Source organism: Poecilia formosa, unplaced genomic scaffold (genome assembly GCF_000485575.1).
Source record: "Poecilia formosa unplaced genomic scaffold, Poecilia_formosa-5.1.2 Scaffold5, whole genome shotgun sequence".
Classification (NCBI taxonomy): domain Eukaryota; kingdom Metazoa; phylum Chordata; class Actinopteri; order Cyprinodontiformes; family Poeciliidae; genus Poecilia; species Poecilia formosa.
Genome location: NW_006799944.1, coordinates 5,411,484 through 5,429,107, shown reverse-complemented (window position 1 = coordinate 5,429,107; position 17,624 = coordinate 5,411,484). Strand labels below are relative to the sequence as shown.

General features: G+C 42.8%; 1 protein-coding gene across 3 annotated transcripts in view; it reads left to right on the top strand.

Annotated features, from left to right (window-relative positions):
* The window catches only part of dtx1 (deltex 1, E3 ubiquitin ligase), a 53,319-nt gene that overhangs the window by 25,433 nt on the left and 10,262 nt on the right, over positions 1-17,624 (top strand). For 2 of the 3 annotated variants that reach the window (XM_007564877.2, XM_007564874.2), the window contains exons 3-6: positions 1,663-2,404; positions 12,455-12,516; positions 12,716-12,877; positions 17,306-17,367. In XM_007564877.2, coding sequence (XP_007564939.1) covers positions 1,663-2,404; positions 12,455-12,516; positions 12,716-12,877; positions 17,306-17,367 — 1,028 coding nt within the window. The remainder of the gene's footprint in view (positions 1-1,662; positions 2,405-12,454; positions 12,517-12,715; positions 12,878-17,305; positions 17,368-17,624) is intronic. The other variant, XM_007564879.2, reaches the window with a different exon arrangement.

Sequence of the window (17,624 nt, the reverse complement as noted above, 5' to 3'; positions counted from 1 at the left end):
ACAGTGAGGAACTGGAACATCACAGAGCCTTCCTCTTCTACAGAGAGCATAACATGACTTTCAAAAACCACGTGGAAGAGGTTTCATTTTGAAACTTATTAAACGATGTTGTGTATTTTGGCTTTTTTCTGAGGAAAAAGGAGGTACACCTCGCAAGCAACGATCACGCCTTGGTGCAGATTTGTGCACGGACGGCTGGGTGAAGATGTGAGAGACGCACGCAGCTGGCTGACTAGTCATCTGTGAACACACGGCTCAGACTGAAATTAGCCACCAAACCGAGTCCTTTAGCAGCAGACTGCAGGACACAATCAAGGTCAGAGTCGCAGTTGCTGCTGATGCAGTTTTATTCCCCTGCGTTGGCGCCAAACTGCCGAACGAAGGAGTTGCCACCGCTGCCCAGCGGCCCTGCTCAACCTATGTCAATCCCACGCCTATTTATTCTCCACACACACTCCCGTTCCTCCGTTATTGCCGCGGCTCTCCCTGGCACGGGACTGTGCATTTAGCCGTTAAATTAGCTGGGGGAGGGAGAGGGATTTCTGCAGGAGCGCCTGGATACCTTCGCTGATGTGTGGCGTGGAGATGGATAGGCTGAGGTGTCCTGATTTCCCATGGGGCTACGGTAATTGTGTTATAATGGAGGAGGGAGCTGAGTGCCCATCGGCGGTGGTACATGGGCACAAAGCCGCCTTGCACCCTGTCGTCATACAGAAGAGTGGTAAACTTACCGAGTAAGGGCTTGTGGGTATGACGTGCATCTGTGTTGTTATTTTTTCTTTTTTTTTCTTTTCAAAGGCCAAGTTTACACTTTTATGTGAAGTGGCAGCTTTATGAGGGTGAAGAATTTATCAGTTTGCACATCAGCATTTGTTCTCCCCCTCAGGGCATCAGAGCAACGCTGGCCCTCATTTCCATCAGCGCGTCACGTCTCCTCAGCACCACATATTGTATTTGATGTGCCTGAAACTTGAAAACATTTGGTCTGTACTGGTTATAGGTCAGTGTGGGTTTCCTACAGCGTAATGGTCCCAAATAAAAATAAAATTTTTATTTTGTATAAGTACACAATTTGTCGAAATAAGCCCAAAAACAACATTGCTTTTTTTTTTTTTAAACAAGAGCAAAAATGTGATCTTCTCGCTGGTAAAATATCTAAACATATTTATTATTTCAGGTATTAAAAAAAAGTAATCTGAACACTTAATGACTATTTGTAGTTTGTCACATATATATTTTATATATTTATAGTGATAGTCATACATCTTTAAAAATTAAATAAACTTTAGTAATATTGATTGGTGGTGCTCTTTTAGTTTTCGTGACCAAAAATATTTTCAGTATAATGTTGATTCATGACTCATTACTGAATTTTTCTTTTAAAAATGCACGAAAGACTTAGTAGCAGTCTTTCATGCAGCTGGGTGGCAGTGGGCAGGGAAGAAAAAAAAAGTCAGCAAATATATTTCCCACCAGTAGGGGGCCTGTCGATGCATTGACCTAACGCATTGGAATGAGTAAGAGGCAACAGAAAGGGACTTATGGGTGTTTTGAGACAAGCCTCCTGATAAAACTAAAGTTCTTTCTCTCATTGACCAAAGTTTTTACCATTCAAGTCAAGAAGTCCTTTTCACGTTGTACTTTTCTCCGTTTTTCTCTCAGGCACCATGAGGCCCGTGCAGAGGAACTTCTACGAGCCGTCGTCGGCCCCAGGGAAAGGCGTGGTGTGGGAGTGGGAGAACGACAACGGCTCGTGGACACCGTACGACATGGAGATCTGCGTGACCATCCAGAACGCCTACGAGAAGCAGCACCCGTGGCTGGACTTGACCTCTCTGGGCTTCTGCTACCTCATCGACTTCAACAGCATGTCGCAGACCAACCGGCAGAGTCAGCGCAAGCGGCGCCTTCGGAGACGCATGGACCTGGCCTACCCGCTCATCATGGGCTCCATTCCCAAGTCCCAGTCGTGGCCCGTGGGCGCCAGCTCTGGCCAGCCCTGCTCGTGCCAGCAGTGCATCCTGGTGAACAGCACAAGAGCCGCCTCCAACGCCATTCTGGCCTCGCAGCGGCGTAAGCTCTACGGAGCGGGCAACTCGGGCGCCCCGGGAACCCTCGGCGGCGTGCGGCAGAGCAACACCTTTGCTGGAACCTCCCTGTGGTCCCCGACGTCCAGCTCCTCCGGTGCCAACCACAATAACATAAGTGTGGGAGGTGGGCAGTCCAAAGCAGAACAGGTGCAGTCGCCGCTGTCTTCTGCCAACTTCCCCTGCTCCCCGGTGATGCCATCGCTTTCATCCTCCCACGGTCACCACGCGCTCACCATCAACGGACAGAACAATCTGAACCGGCCAGGCACCCAGCGGATTTCCATGGGGACCACCAGAGGAGCCATCCCACCCGGGTAATGGTGTTTGTTTGTTGTTTTTTTTCTTTTTGCTCCTCGAGATTCTCTGAAGTCCGCCGCAGCCTTCATGTGTTTACTGCCTCAGCATAAAGCTCAGATTCAACTTAGACATTGATTGAATATATTAAAAAAAACACAAAAACAAACGGCATGTTTGCCTCACAAAGCTTTACGCTGAACGTGTCGGATTTTCTGTACTTCTTTTTTTTTTTTCACTCTCCCCACCCTTTACTCCGCTGATTTATGACTGCTCTCTTTTAACATGCTGATCAATGGATCTGCAGAGGAATCATAAAAAAAAAATCTTCAGCTTAGTCTTGTTTTCTGTGTGCCAGAGTCCTCCCTTTTCTTCCCTGTGTGTGTGTGTGTGTGGGTGTGTGTGTGTGTGTGTGTGTCTGTGTCTGCTCCATAATGAGCTTATGTTGGCCCCAGTAGGCGTGAAATACTGCAGCTCTTTTGGATCTTTCTGCTTTGAACTAATTTGTTGCTATCAGGGTGCGCTGGGGTTGTTGAGTCACTTGGAAGCTAAGGAGTCTGATGGGGCGAGTCAGGCAGGGGAGGAGGGGTAAAAATGCGGGACGTGTTTTTAACAGCGTCTTTGACTGCGCGTCGTTTCTGACTCTTGCGTACGTGGAGTGACTGATGGGCAAAGTGCGAAGAGGGCACTGGTGTAGCTTTGGAAGCCTGTTTGCCATGAAGGCAGAGCTCCAGCGGGGAAGAATGAATAATGGATCAAGGGAAAATCAGAGCGCCAGCATGGTGCTGACCTCAGTGCAGTTCAGAGAAAAGGAACCAAGAAAAGGAAGTTTGTTCAAGTTCAAAGCAGTCCTTGTCCCTGATCCTGTTTTTTTTTTCTCCCCCGTTACAATAAACCGAAGCATAGAAACAAAGTAGTAGAAACTCATTCGACTTTGTTGCATGATAGAAAAGATACTCTAGTGTCGGCCATGTTGCGAGCAGCAGCCTGGCCCTGAAAACCAGCACCATGTTGGAAGTTGGGTTTTTAGAACAGACACTCAAGTTTGAATTGTTTTTTGTTAAAATCATTTCTGCTTATTTGTTTTAGTACTTTGATCATAATATACAAAAACTGGTGAGACATAAGAAAGAGCAATAAAGGAGAAATATCTGTAAAATGTAGGTAATGTATTTAAAATATAGGTAAGCTGATTTTAGCATCACAAAGTGTATTTGTTTAATTTGCTTTATCTTTAAAAAGTTAAGTTTCTGAGGTTTACCTTTTTTGTGTAAAATTTTCATTATCTGGTGGATGTGAAACACATTAATAAATGATGATAGTATTGTTAATATTATTACATCTTTAAAAAAAATCCTTAAGTTGTACTATTAATAAGACATAAGGGGCAAAGAGGAGATGGAGAGTTGTCATGGATATTCTGTGTGAAGGTCTTTCCTTAGTTTGGGGACCACAGCCATTGTGGTTTATTGCCTGAACAATTATGCAAGATGTAAAGTTACATCAAGATGTTTAGAGTTGGTCCAGGCTCCAGCCTCAGTCCATGCCCTGTGAGTTTTACTCAGCATCGTAAATGAGCTTTATGTTACCCTGCTCTCAAGGCTTCAGGTGTCTCTGGAAAATCGAGTGGAAGGAAAAAGCAACATAAGCTTGAATACAGTAATTTATCAGTTTCCCCTTTCTCGTGGAAGGGGTCAGGAATCAACTTAGCAGTGTTGTGTAGGTCTCATAATAACATTTCTGCTTCTTTTTTTTTTCCATTGGTTTTGAAAAACTGCATTTTGAGTTTTTTGTCTTGTGATTTCTATTGGTTGCGGGATATTACTCACGATCTGGTGGTGACACTGACGTGCAATCTGGACACTCGCGCATGTCCGTGATATGCAACCCTCTCCCTGCTCTAGTGTTCATTTTTTGTTGTTCTTTGTGCTTCTGGGGAGAAACACACTAAAGTGCTTGCTAGAATAACATCCTGTCACTACTGTGGACTGAAACGCTTTCGCTTTCTGCAGCCCGACTCGGGTCACTAAGGGGTCCTCCCATTCAGGGACATCTCTTCTGGAAATTCAGGACTCACTCAAAGCTCAGCCATGCAGAGTTGTAGCTAAAAACGTGACTTTCTCACCTCGAGGCATAGAAACACTGAGACCCACAGCGGGTAGAGAGAGGAAAACAGATGGGAGGGGTAGGATGGGGGTGGCGGCGGTGGTGTTGAGCGTAAGGCGGAGCAGATCGGTTCCCAGGCGAGTGGCTCGACGTACAGGATGAGTGTGGTTAACATGCGCACAGCAGGACATGAGAGCTTGCAATCTCACGCAGGCACAGCCTGAATCGCAAACTCCCAGCGCACGTTCCCACAAGTGTGTGCTACACACAGATAACAGAGGAACCCACGCAGAGTGTAAAACATCAGACTTTTTTCTTCTTCTTTTTTTTTTTTTTTTTTTTTTGCTTTTCACACACCCGCGCCCTAATTTAACTGTTGTTGGGTGCAGGACAGGTATTTGGCACACGGCGGTCTCTAAATCGACACAAAAAGTTAACAAGAATCCCGCATGTTGTTTATGTATTCTTGTTGTAAGATCGCCCGGTGTCATAAATGTTGGAGTGACACGTTCATTGTTTGATGGCGGCAGCTGCTGTTGATGTATTGATCTCTATCCAGCGTGTCGTAAAACAACTGGTCGTAAGCCGGGGGGGCTTTGGGTGCTGCGAGCATCAGGCCGCCTCGCGCGCACATACAAAATATTAGAGGTGGCACCATTTGCTGGTTTGTGTCAACATGTCGGCGCGTGTGAAAACTGGACTGCCCACCACCTGCATGCTTTGGCGGCGAACGCATCTGTCGGCACTGGGACAGGAGCTGCTTTCTTTTGGTTTTGATTTCTTCCGCGTTTATCTGAGCTAAATCTGAGTCCAAAGGGATAACGGTGCAGCCATCAGCAGATGCATGGATATGCAGAGCCGTTGCACAAACCTCCATTTTCAGTGAATGTCTTTTCAAATTTGTGATATCAGCAAACGGGGTGGGAAAGCTGACACAGGCTCAAAAAGAAAACTGGATTCCTAAGACAGCTTAGACGCACTGATGAAGCTTTTACTGCCTGATGCCAAGTTTCTCAGAGGGATAGAGAAATCTTGGTTCACTCTCTTTTTGCATGGAAAACCTGTTTGAAGTCATCCCACAGCATCTTAATTGCATTCAAGTCTGGAATGTGCCTGGGCAGAGGTCAGAGGTGAACTTGCAGGATCATTGTCCTGCTCCATAACCCGATGCTCCCGTGCTGAAGGTCATAAACTGATGGTCGGACGTTTTCCTTCAGGATGCTGACCAGAATTCATGGTGCCGTCATTTACGGAAAGTTTCCCGGGACTTGAAGCAACAGGGTGGGCACAGATCACCACACTACCACCGCCGTGTTTGACTCCGTTGTCTTTCCGTATAAGGCTGTGTTAGTTTCACAGCAGACGTAACAGGACACGACATTCCCAAAAAGTTCAGCTTTTGTCCTGTCAGCCCACAAAATACAGTCCAAAAGGTCTTGGGGATCATTTTTTATAAAGACGAGACGCCTCAGTGGCTTTCTTAACGCAAGTGACGTCAGTGCTTTAGATGCTGTTTTTACTTTAACACCTGAATGAGTCAGTGGTTCTTTCTTGGACTACTTTTTGGTGAATCATTACGGTTCCATGAATTCTCCATCTGTAAACAAAGCCACTCACTGCAGTAAGTGACTTTGTTTCTCGTATGGTTTAGTATCTCTTTAAGCGGCGCATGATGCATTGCTTTCTAAGAACTTTTAGCCTGCTTCATGTCGTCAGATCGGTTCTTTTTAAGTGTTTCTCAATTCTCCAGGTCTGGCAGAAATCAGGGCAAGTTGTGTTTAGTGAATTATTTATCCCGGTCTGTTTGGTCTACAATCTGTTTCTCACATCGACGTTTCTTTGACGATACGAAAAACGAAGGTGTTGCAGAAAAAGGCAACAACAGAAGAAAGAAAACTCTCTCTGAGCAAATAGTTATCCAAAAGTGGACTTAACATAGCAATGATTTGTTTGTGTGTAACACTTTGTGGTGGAATGAACAGGCAGCCTAGTTCACACGGTCTTGAGTGTTTTGTTTTGTTTTGTTTTTTTCACTCAGAGGAAACCACTTCCTCTTTTGTTTAGCAGAGTTAGAATCTGAGTTGCCAGATTACCTTCTGATGAGTAAAAACAAAACGTAAAACCAAAAAAAGGGGGGAAAAAAAACCCCAACAGCTGAGTTTTCTGTTGAAAGGGATACAAAAAAATTTAACAACATGTTTGCTGTTTTCATGAGGCCCCTGAGGTAGGAATGCTAATGCGGGAGCCGACCGGAGGGCCCTGCGAAGACGAGGAGCAAACAGATCATTATTCTCCATCGAGCCGCTCCGTCGCTTTGTTCAGACGAAAATTAATATTATAGCAAATAAATAAATCATGAGAAGATTATGTGGGCCAAACTGATGCAAGTTTGAAATGTGCTGGTGTCAGTGTTGCTCCTCTCCGACTCCGCCGCTGCAGGGCGAAGCGGCTTTGCCTCCACCTGCTGCCGCCTGCGTCAGTACAGTAATTTAATAAGTACTCATAAATTTTTATCCACATTTGTTTTCATAATGCATGATGAGCAGATGAAGTGGATTTTAGTTCTTTATCAGCATTTCTTTTTTAAACTGGGCTTAATGCCGTGGCTCTAATGAAGGATGACATTCGATTAGGCCCTAAAAGAAAGCTTGAATATTCCCTCAGGAGTGAAAGAATGGCACCGAGAGGAGGAGAAGAAGCCGACCCGTATGCCCCGACCTGCCAGAGGCCGTGATTAATGTGGCACTGCAGCATCAGCGATGAAGCTGTGGACTCTTTAAACAGTTAAATGTGTTTTTTCTGACTTAAAAACCCTTAAAAAACACGATCCTGCGTAAGATTCTTTTTTTTGTGTGTGTGTGAAAACAGGAAAGCAGAGACAGAAAAACTTCGAGGCGAACGTGAGTCGAGAGAGAGGGAAAGCAAAAGCTGTTCTCACGGCGTAAGAAGAAACGCAGTGGTGACAAAGGTTTTGTGCGGTTTGCTCAACGTCCTCGGCGAAACTGAAGTGCCACAGCAGCAGAATCACAGAGGAAACGCTGAAGCTCTGTGCCTGCTCACGCTGATGTTGCGCTGCGATATGTTGCGTCTGCGCGCAGGCCGACGTCGCCGTTTCATCGTGAGGTGTGGGAATTTTTTCTGTTTTGATTTTTGACTGATTAGATTCAGTTTAAATTGCAACCCGGAAGACCACAAGTGGCTCCAAAAACGAGCCTTGATTTAGTTTGAGATTTCAAAAAAAAAAAAAAATAAAAAAATCTGAATCTGTTCAGATCAAATGCCTTAATGTTTAGCTATCCCTCTGTTTCTATGCCAAGTGTTGGAATTAAATTTGGGTTTTTATATCTAAGAAGAAGAGATGAATAAAATATGAGCACAGGATGTTGCAAATTTCTGAACACTTTGTGAGAGAGTTTTTGGGTTTCCCCAGCAGAATGAACCTCACGCTGCGCCGAGGAGGTCTGCACAGATTTAACCCAGGCATTAAACTTTTAAGGACAAATTCTCAAAGAACAACAAGATTTACAGCATACAGACTGCCTGAACTATCACAAACCTCCTTAAAGTGGGTTAGGATTTTGACACAGGAGATTTATCACAGGTGATAAACTTCAGCCTGATAATTTGCTAGATTATTTCTCTAGTTGGATAAATTCTCTTAAATCCCGTTGGACTACAGAGAACTCCATTGTATTCACTCTGTGAATGCAACCTGCCTTTATTTTGGGTAAAAACAATATAATAACATATTCCAAAAACTTCCCGACATATGTCCGAACAGTCCGTACTTTTAGAGAGTAGTGCATCATTTTATAATCTGATGCGTTGTTTCTTTCAGAGCGGACTCTTTTGTGATGGGGAAAAATAAAAAATAAAAAATCAGATGTTCTCACAGATGTTGGAGCGTTCTGTGAGGAAATATTTTTTTCTCTTTCTCTTTGATCGCCTCTGCACCTGCTCCGTTTGTGGCGAGAACATTTGTTGCCTGGTTAGCGAATGAGTCAGAGTTGGCATCTTTTTGTCCTCCTGTTTTGTGAAAAGCTCTTTATATGGAAAAAAAAGAAAAAGATTATCATTACTTGCACAAAAGCTGATTCTGCGTTCTGATCTCTTATACTTCATGAGACATATTTGTGTCTGCCTGTTAGAGAGAGCTACCTGCTTTGTAAGTGTGCTGCAGATTGCACATGCAAAGTATGGGTTAAAAAAAAAAAAGCTGCTTGATTTTTCCCCCCACATTTTATCAACTGTTTTAAAAGGAACGACCGGGGGAACTACTCCATGGTTAAACCCTGGAAGTCGTGCAGCTGCAGGCACCGTCATCGCTGTTTACCGTGATGGACAGGGTCGCTGCCTCGAGATGAGGGATATGTACTTCTTTATTTAAAGTAGACCTGAGAGGAGGAAGGAGTCAGAAGACGGTGGCGATTTATCCGATTTTAAGATGCAGCTTTGTAGACAAACCGCTTTCTAGCATTGATGGTTTGTCTCAAACGTAAAGTATAAAACATCTGATTAAGGTACAGGAGTTTGTTTACGAGTTCAGGATGAATCTTTGTCGAGGCGGAAAATAAATAATCCGGATAAGGGCTTTTTTCTTCCTACCTGTAGCAGACAAACCTAACCCGATGGTTTGTATCGATACATTTATCGTGATGGGAGTTATCGTCAGCTGGAGCTGAAAATATCCACGAGACAAAACGGCATCTCCGTTAAACGTCGAGCCGTGTTTCCGACGCCGGATAAACGTCGTGTCCTGGAACAAAATGTACGTGCAGACGGTACATTATGCTAAAGGCTCCTTCGCTGCTCTGTCCCTGTCCTTCCCCTGATGTAAATGATCTGTTTGATCACGGCGCTCTGTGGACGCCATGAATTATACATGCACACATAAACAGAGGCATGTTGTCCCTCATCTGCTCTCATTTGGTTTCCATTTAAGTGTGTGTTTAAGTGAGAGGGAAGATTTCCCACCGGGCAGCGCTATTTATTTCATTTTTTGTCTTTTTGGGGATTTTTGGGTTGTTTTTGTTGTTGTTGTTCATTTGATGCCTCACATCATCGACCTTACCTTTGAAATTTACTGCTAAGCTAGCGTTCCTTTATCCACAGCAGTGGAAACAAACACTGGCTGAGCTCTCAATCAAGCTGATACCTTTATTGAGTGAAAGGGCAGCCGCGTGTCGTGAAGTATCGACTCGGTGTTTTGTTTTAGCTTCTTTTTTTTTTCCTGAGCGCCCTCTCTGAGCTGAGAGATAACATTAAGTCCTGTGTTGAGGTTTAAGGTGTGAAATCACTCTCTGTTGTTGAAAAACCTCTCGCTCTTTCGGCTGCTGCATGCTCGCACTCACAGTTGAGTTCAAAATCTTCACACTCCCTTTTTCTATGACCACAACACCAATGTGTTGTCTTGAGTTTTCATGCGACGGACCAACACAGAGCAGTGACACCGTGTAGAATTGTCATTAAAGACGACGGTACATAAAGTGAAAGTCTTGAAAGTGTGCAGATATAACTGACATTATAGACTCTATATGCCAAGTAGGGGATTTCTGAGTTGTACTGGATTTCATGCAGGGATGTTGGATGGAAAGGTGGCTGCACTGCATGCTTTATAGAAACGTTTTATTGTGAAAATCACAGAGCACTTTCATTCCACTTCAAAACTATGCACTGATTTGTGTTGGTTGAAGTTTCTGGTTAGAATAATAAGAGAGAGACAAAACAAACAAAAAAAACAAAAAATCAGCAAATCAGAACAGATTTGCGTTCCCGCCAAAACGGAGGTGAGAAACCGCACCTGCTGGAGAAGGGATGGGACACATGAGCTTCTCATCCCGACCTCGTGTCCTGCTTCTGTTGTTGCATTTAATTCACAGAAGGGCATCCCCCTGGCACAGGAACAAAGGGCTTTCGCTTGTATCAAAGCGCACTGCCGATGTGGATCTGTGCTCTTCTGGAGAACCGGAGGGCCAACGACCTCCGACGGTCCACAACGGTCAAACGGTAACAAGATTCAAAAGGCCTGTGTGCAGCTGTGGGCCGGTTTGTGGTTAATAAACTTGGGAATGTAAGATTATAAGATGAACCGACTACAGATAAATGAGCATCATGTCTGTTTGTCAAGGTCGCGAGAACAAGAGGTCAGGTCAGCATGGACCCAGTGGGTCTACGTTGATGTGCACCCTGCTTTGCCTCATCTGCTCCTTACTCCTTTTCTAACTAAAGTTTTGTAGACATTTGTATGTAAGCTGAAGCCTCCATAGCCTCTGGTCTTCATTTATGTGCAGACTATAGTGACACAGGTATAATTACTGTCCTCAATCAAGGAACGACTTGGACTGCTTGTGAAACCGCTGGTCAAAATTTGTCTTGACCTGTGTTGTATTTATTTATTTATTTATTTCTGTGCTGGAGCACATAGACATTAAACCCATCTACCTTTTAATCAGATCATATAAATTGACTTTTGACCACTGCGCGTGCTGCAAGTATTAACGTCAGTATGGCCGCTACAAATTTAGTTCAGCACAAAAAAAAAAATTCTGTCAAAGTATTTTAGGAGTTTTGAACGAGTTTTATTGTGCTGTGTTTTGGTGTGAACGGAGACCTTTCTGGAAGTAACTGAATATTTACCGAGAACTTTTCAGGATTTCTTAAAAAAACAAAATAAAAAAAATCTTCTGGTTTTCTCATCTTCTTCAATAAATTACAAACTAAGGGGGAAAAAAAGGCAAGTCACATTTCTGGCAGTGAATTTGTTTGGCGCATAAATTCATATTGAGAAAATCATATTTTTTTTGGCCCAAAGAAATGTGAGAAGGTGTTAATTGATGCCCTTTACCAGACTCTACAGCCAGAGAAACAGTGTTTTGAGGGAAATAGCTCAGTTATGTCAATTCAAACTACCTAAGCTGACACAGTGTGTGATTAGCATGCATCCTCTATCTCAGCTATCTGAACACATTTAGGACTTTGTGGTCAAATTTTCCACCACAGGTAACAACGGGGTCGACTACGACTAACTTTAGAAAATGTTTACAAAAGTAGTTGGTGAAAAGTAAGGTGCTGTCCTTCTCCTTTTATAATCTTTTAACAATAAGAGCAGTTGTTTTGCTTGTTATTTCTTCAGTAATGACTTTGTCACTGATGAGTGTTGTTTTACATCAGAGCTTGTCAGTGTTTAGGCAGGCGTGGTGCGTTCACTGGCCATAAAAAGATTGGATTGCCTAGTTACCAACGGAACAGTCAGGGATGAAGCTAAAAATGGAAAAAATCCTCTGATTCTTGTTCGTTTATAATGGGACCTTTTTTCTTTTTTTTTAAGTGAACTTCTTGTTCTGGGTATGATTTTTTGTTGTTGTTGTTGTTCTGAAGTTTGATGTGATTTAATACAAGTCTCTCATTCTAGCCAGAGGCCCTAAAACTCGCAAGAACCAATTATTTCTTTCGAGCTTTGGCGTCTGCTGCGCAGCATCGTGTTTCGTGCTAGAAGAGGCAATTGTAGTTCCTGAGCTCTGCTCAGCGGGGCGATGCCGCTTGAATTGAGGTTTCGGCCCCTCGGAAAGAGTCGCTGGATCCTGCGCTATTAATACACCGCTGGCTTTTGTCCGCTCTGCTCCGGAGAGTTTGAAATGTGGGCAAGTGAACTGTCGTCTGTGTTCGCCACAAAGTCCAAGCTCTCCAAATGTCATCCCGAATCAGGCTCTGCTGCGGTGCTTTGTGCACGAGTCAAGCCGTCTCAACCCATTGCAGCAGTGTCTGCTGAAGTGCATGACATTTCAGCTTCAGTATTTATAGTGGGATGCAGGGAACAGTAGGCTGCTTTCTGGTTTCTTTTTTCTTTTTCTTTTTTTCTCAGATCTCAAGTAATGGTGCACTATTTGGGCCATTTACTTTCAGCAACATTACTCACTTCTGTTTTCTGCTTTTGGCTTTTTTTCTCTCTCTCTTTCTCCTTACAGCGTTCCTGCTTTACCAGTGAAAAATCTGACTGGGTCTGGACCTGTGCACCCAGCGCTAGCAGGTTAGGAATCACCACGCTTGCAGCATATTTTTCTAAAAAAGAAAAAAAAAAAACTATAAGAGGTTCTTCCGTCTGTTTTTTCTCGCCACCTCAAAATGTTTTAATCTATAGATTTTTATCCCAAAGGAAATGAGTGACTGTCGCTGTTCTTTTCCCACTCTTCTCTGTGTTTACGTGTGCGTGCGTACATATGTATCAGGGATGACAGGTATCCTGATGTGCGCTGCAGGTCTACCCGTTTGTCTGACTCGAGCTCCAAAGCCTATCCTGCACCCACCACCCATCAACAAGAGCGACATGAAGCCTGTGCCAGGGATCAATGGCATGCGGCGCAAAACCAAGAAGAAGCACCTGAAGAGAGGTGAGTCTGAGAAAACCGGCCTGATCAGTGCAAACGAATCGAGGTCGAACTCTTTGCGCGGAAACCCCTCACTCTGCGGCGAAAGGAACCGCCGATCCACCGACACTCGGCTGAGTGTCCTGCCAAGTTTCGCAGTGCATCTGTATCGGCCGTCTGTTTGCTTACATTTCATCCCATCCTCCGAAATAAACTGCTGGAAGGTTTTCATGAAGGCTCTGCTTGGATTACAATACTTTACAATCGTCAGTGTTTTCTGCTGATGTTTGGCAAAACGTTTCTGGACAGCTGACGACATAAAATGAACCCACCACCCATCAACAAGAGCAAAGAGCAGGTTCACCTTGCAGGATGTTCCACTAAGCTGTAATTGTAATTTGGTGAAACCAAGCTAAATTTACGTTTGGGTTTGAACGTGTGTTCAGTGCATGTCAACGATTTTACGTGCCACTTATCTTAAAATGGCAGGAGGTTTCCACTGAGGCAAAACAGTCGATTAGTGTTTGACGTAACCAAACGTCACCGGTAAAAGACCCACAGGGAAACATGGTGGTGGCAGCGTCATTTTCTCTCCTTGCTTTTTATTCAGATGTCACTATAGACTTCTTGTCGTGCCGTGTAAAATCCTGAAACGGTTCTAAATGCCAGACACCTCTGATCCAAAATCCAGGAGAGAAAATGTTTTCCTGAGAGTCTGAGCACAAGTCAAAATCAATACAACAATCATAAAATTTAACTAAATCAAATAATGGTCCAACAAAGTATTCGCTTTACGGTTGTGAAGCACATCTGTGCAAACAGGTTTTCGTGTATTTTTCACTTTCCAGATCCCGACCCAGGAGACTTTTTATTTTTCATACAGGATACTCAACTCAACGAAGGGAAGGAGGAATTTTATATGTTTTATATGTTTTAACAGGTGTGTTGTCTTTTGTATCCACTGTATGTTGTCTGGGTGGAGCAATCTGGCCTCCAGTTAACTGCTGGTTGATGAATGCAGGCCTCCCAGTGGAGCGGCCTGGACCACAGGGCGCATAATTGATTGGGGTGACGGTGCATTTGTCCTCTCTGCCGGCCTTTTAAGATTCCCTTTGCTATGCTCACACACTTTACTGTGTGAGTATAGCACAGACAATAAATTAATAAATAAATGTGAATCTTGTCCAATTTACAATTCTTGTCATCAAAAGTTTAGCCATAGTTTATCTCTCTCTCTACTATATTGACAACATGACTAATCAATTTGACTGTCGTATCCAAACTCCGTACTTAACACTCTGAAGCACTGTCTAGTTTATCCATACCCATATTTAATTTTGAGGAAGAAACTGGAATTTTGCTTTGCTATTTTGTACGAATCACTTTGAAAAAACGCACCTGCTGCTTTGCAAATCTCGAAAATCGATTCGAAAAACGCGCCGAAGCGACCGAGGAAAAACTGTAAATAACCAGATTCCTTCTTGGTCTGGGGATCCATTAGAAAACCTTACAAGGCGGCTGGAGTGTTGCCAGATTTGCGAGTTCACCGTAACACAAGAACGCATCGTGCCAAGTTTCAAGCTGCGTGTTTGTGGCCGAAGCGACACAAACTACATCCTGTACTGGCAGGTGCAGGCGGATTTTGGGTCAGACGAGTGTCGACGCTGGAAAAAGAAGCCATAACGGGATTTAGGTGCCAGGTTAATAATCGGATATATAGGAACTGGATGATATAGGACAATTTCACAGTCAGGAAACTTGGCATAACGTAGCAGGAAATGCTCTGATGTATTAATAAGAGCCGTCTCCCTTAAGGGAATAACCTGCTCCGGTGCATGCTGATTCATTGTGAGCGTTTCCTCAGGCTATCAGCAGAACTTAGCAATCGTTATTGGCTTTAATTACATTGGCGCCTCTGATGTTGTGAACAATTGAGTCAAAAAATACCTGCAGTAAAGAAAATGGGCATTTCCATTTTAATTTCATCATTGAGTAAAAAAATAAAATAAAATCAAAGGGTTGACAAGTTTTGTTAGCTGGAAATTTTTGTTTTTGTGCTTGTTTTTTCTTTTTTTACTTTAGCTGCGTACATTTGCTCATAACAAGCAACTCTCCTCAGTTCATGTCAAAGCTTGAAGCTAACCTTTGACAGACAGAGGGTTTATTTTTTCACCCGTCAAGTCTTGGTCAGTAGGACTATTGTAATACTTTTGTAATATTTTACAAAGAAAACGTCTGGGGAAAAAAAAAAGTTTGGCGCACCAAAGTGGCTCAATGAAAAATGTAACATTGGTCTTTCCAGCCCCTAATAACTACTTTGGTATTTTTGCCTCATTTAATATAAGCTTACAATGACAATAACATTAGAAATTATAGACTTTGTGACCAATATTAGCAGGGATATTGACCCTGTCTGTAATCGTAGAATAAAAACTCACGTTAACTGGGTGGCACTGAACAGCCTGGAGATTAGCGAGGTTTTATTTTTTTTTTTATGCTCACTCTGCTTATTGCACATTAAAAAAATGTCTGGGAGGTTTCTGATCTGACTAATTAAGCCCTCCCAGTTGTGCAATATCCTTTTATTCATGCACCTATATCCCTCTCCTCTTTCCTGTTCTCTCTCCTCCCTCTCTGCTTGTTCTGTGCCGAAGCTTTTCTGTCTCTTTCCACCGCTGCCCCTGCTTTTGCTCGCTGGCTGTGCCTCAAATGAACAAACAAAGGCTCATGGGGGAGAGAGGTTGCCTATAAGCGTATTAGGGGTGTAAGCTGTGCATGTGTGTGCGTGTGTGTGTTCTCTCAGCCATGGTAGCCTGGTTGCACACAGGGATTATCAGGGAGTGTAGGGAAAGGCTGTTTGTTATGTGCCGGTTTGAAGGTGACCTCCTCTTTAACATCACACGTCTGGACCATATACGGGCAAAGCATATTTTCATATCACAAAAAACATCAGTAAAAATCCCAGTGCCACATTTGCAAACACAATTTTTTATTAAGATGCAGCAATATTTTAAAAATAAATTCATGTTCCGTCGTAGTAGGAGAATCTCAATCTGAAAAATGTAGAGAAATATCAAACCTTTAATTCATAAAGCAGAGATAAAACCCCACAATAAGAAGTAACTATTGGTATCTAGATTAAACCAGATCATTTTAAGGCTTATTTTAAGGTGATCTCAGTTTCTAGGAATGTTTAATTAATAATAAATGATGTGCTGTTTCCCTGAGGGTTTAAATATGTCATGATACAGAGGACCATTTCATTTAGCCACTGGCCTCTAGGCCAGAGGAGGACCCATATTTATTTTGTCACCATAGATTATGAGCAGGATATAGTAAGGTAAGTAAAAGATAAAAAAAAGAAAAAAAAAAAAAGTCAAAGCTCACCGTTTTAGAACCAGTTTCCTTAACAAACATGAGACGCAGTTCACATCTCAGCCACGAACCGGGGAACCAGGAGGGAAATCATTTTCTTCATAATTTTAAAAACACAAACATGGATTTTGCTGAACTCTGTTAGCAGCTTAACTGGATCTCTGTGCTTTGATTTGTGAGAATATCAAGTTTTTGGGGGGGTTTTTGGCATCCAAGTGTAGGTGTGGCTTGAAACAAAGTATAAATATGTGAAAAAGCTGTCCGGTGTCGCGTACAACGACGAACCTGAGATGGTGTGTTTCTTTTCCGAAGGCCGCGGGGAGCCTATGTAGCTGGAGTTCATGGCACAATGAATAATGAAACGATGCATAATGAAAATGGGTCGGCATCGAGTCTTTCAGCAGGATAATGATTTTTTGATGTTGCCTAATTAACAGAAATGCTTCACCTAACATAAAAATCAACCTTATCGCAATGAGAACCTGGGAGCCAAGTCATTGAAAACCTGTTTGCACCGTAGAAAAGAAAGCAGGGTCAGAGAAATTTGAGCTGCATTATCACATTTTTAAGTTGCATTATCACAATTACTTGTTTCTCTTCGTGCAGCCATAAATCTATATTGTAACACACTTATCTCGTGTTGCAAACTCATAAAACTCAAATTAGTGAAAGCATGTGTTTTACAAAAGAAACAAATGTGTTGTTGTTTTGAGGACAAAGGCAAAACCTTTTAATTAATTTTGCAGATAGAAAGTACATGTGGTAATACGTCCAATCATTTGGAACATTCAATAAAAGTATTTCTTTTAGCCAAACGGGAAAATCAGTTTCTTAGCTTAGCACTCCTGTGGCCTGTGGTACAACAGGAGTGCTAATAATTGTGCCAGTGTTTTTTTTTTCGTTTTTTTTTTCCCTGTTGAATAAATGTTCTGACATTTTCAGGGTGAGTTTGTGCTTCTGCGATAAAAGATTCATTCGTTTCAAGGCTAAAAAATATATATATATTTTTTAATCATACTTCAGGTTTTGCTACAATTTGTTGGAGGATCATTTCTTTTTGTTTGATTTCATAACCAGGTAAAAACCCGGAGGATGTGGTCCGAAGATACACAGAGAAGATTAAAGTGGTGCCAGATGAGGTAAAAAAAAAAAAAAGCAGCAAAAAGTTTCCTATCTACCAACAGATGCAATCTGTCACTATTCAGCATCCTAACTGGGTGTGAAAGACTCACACACACACACACACACACACACACATACAGGTATATGTGGTTTAGCCTGCCTTTTTCGCCAAACAGGCCCGGCGGTGGTTTAGATGGACTACCCTTTCCCAAGTAGCTAGAGCAACGGGAGATGGCTTAAAACACTGCAAAAAATCTGAAAAAAATTTAGCTCA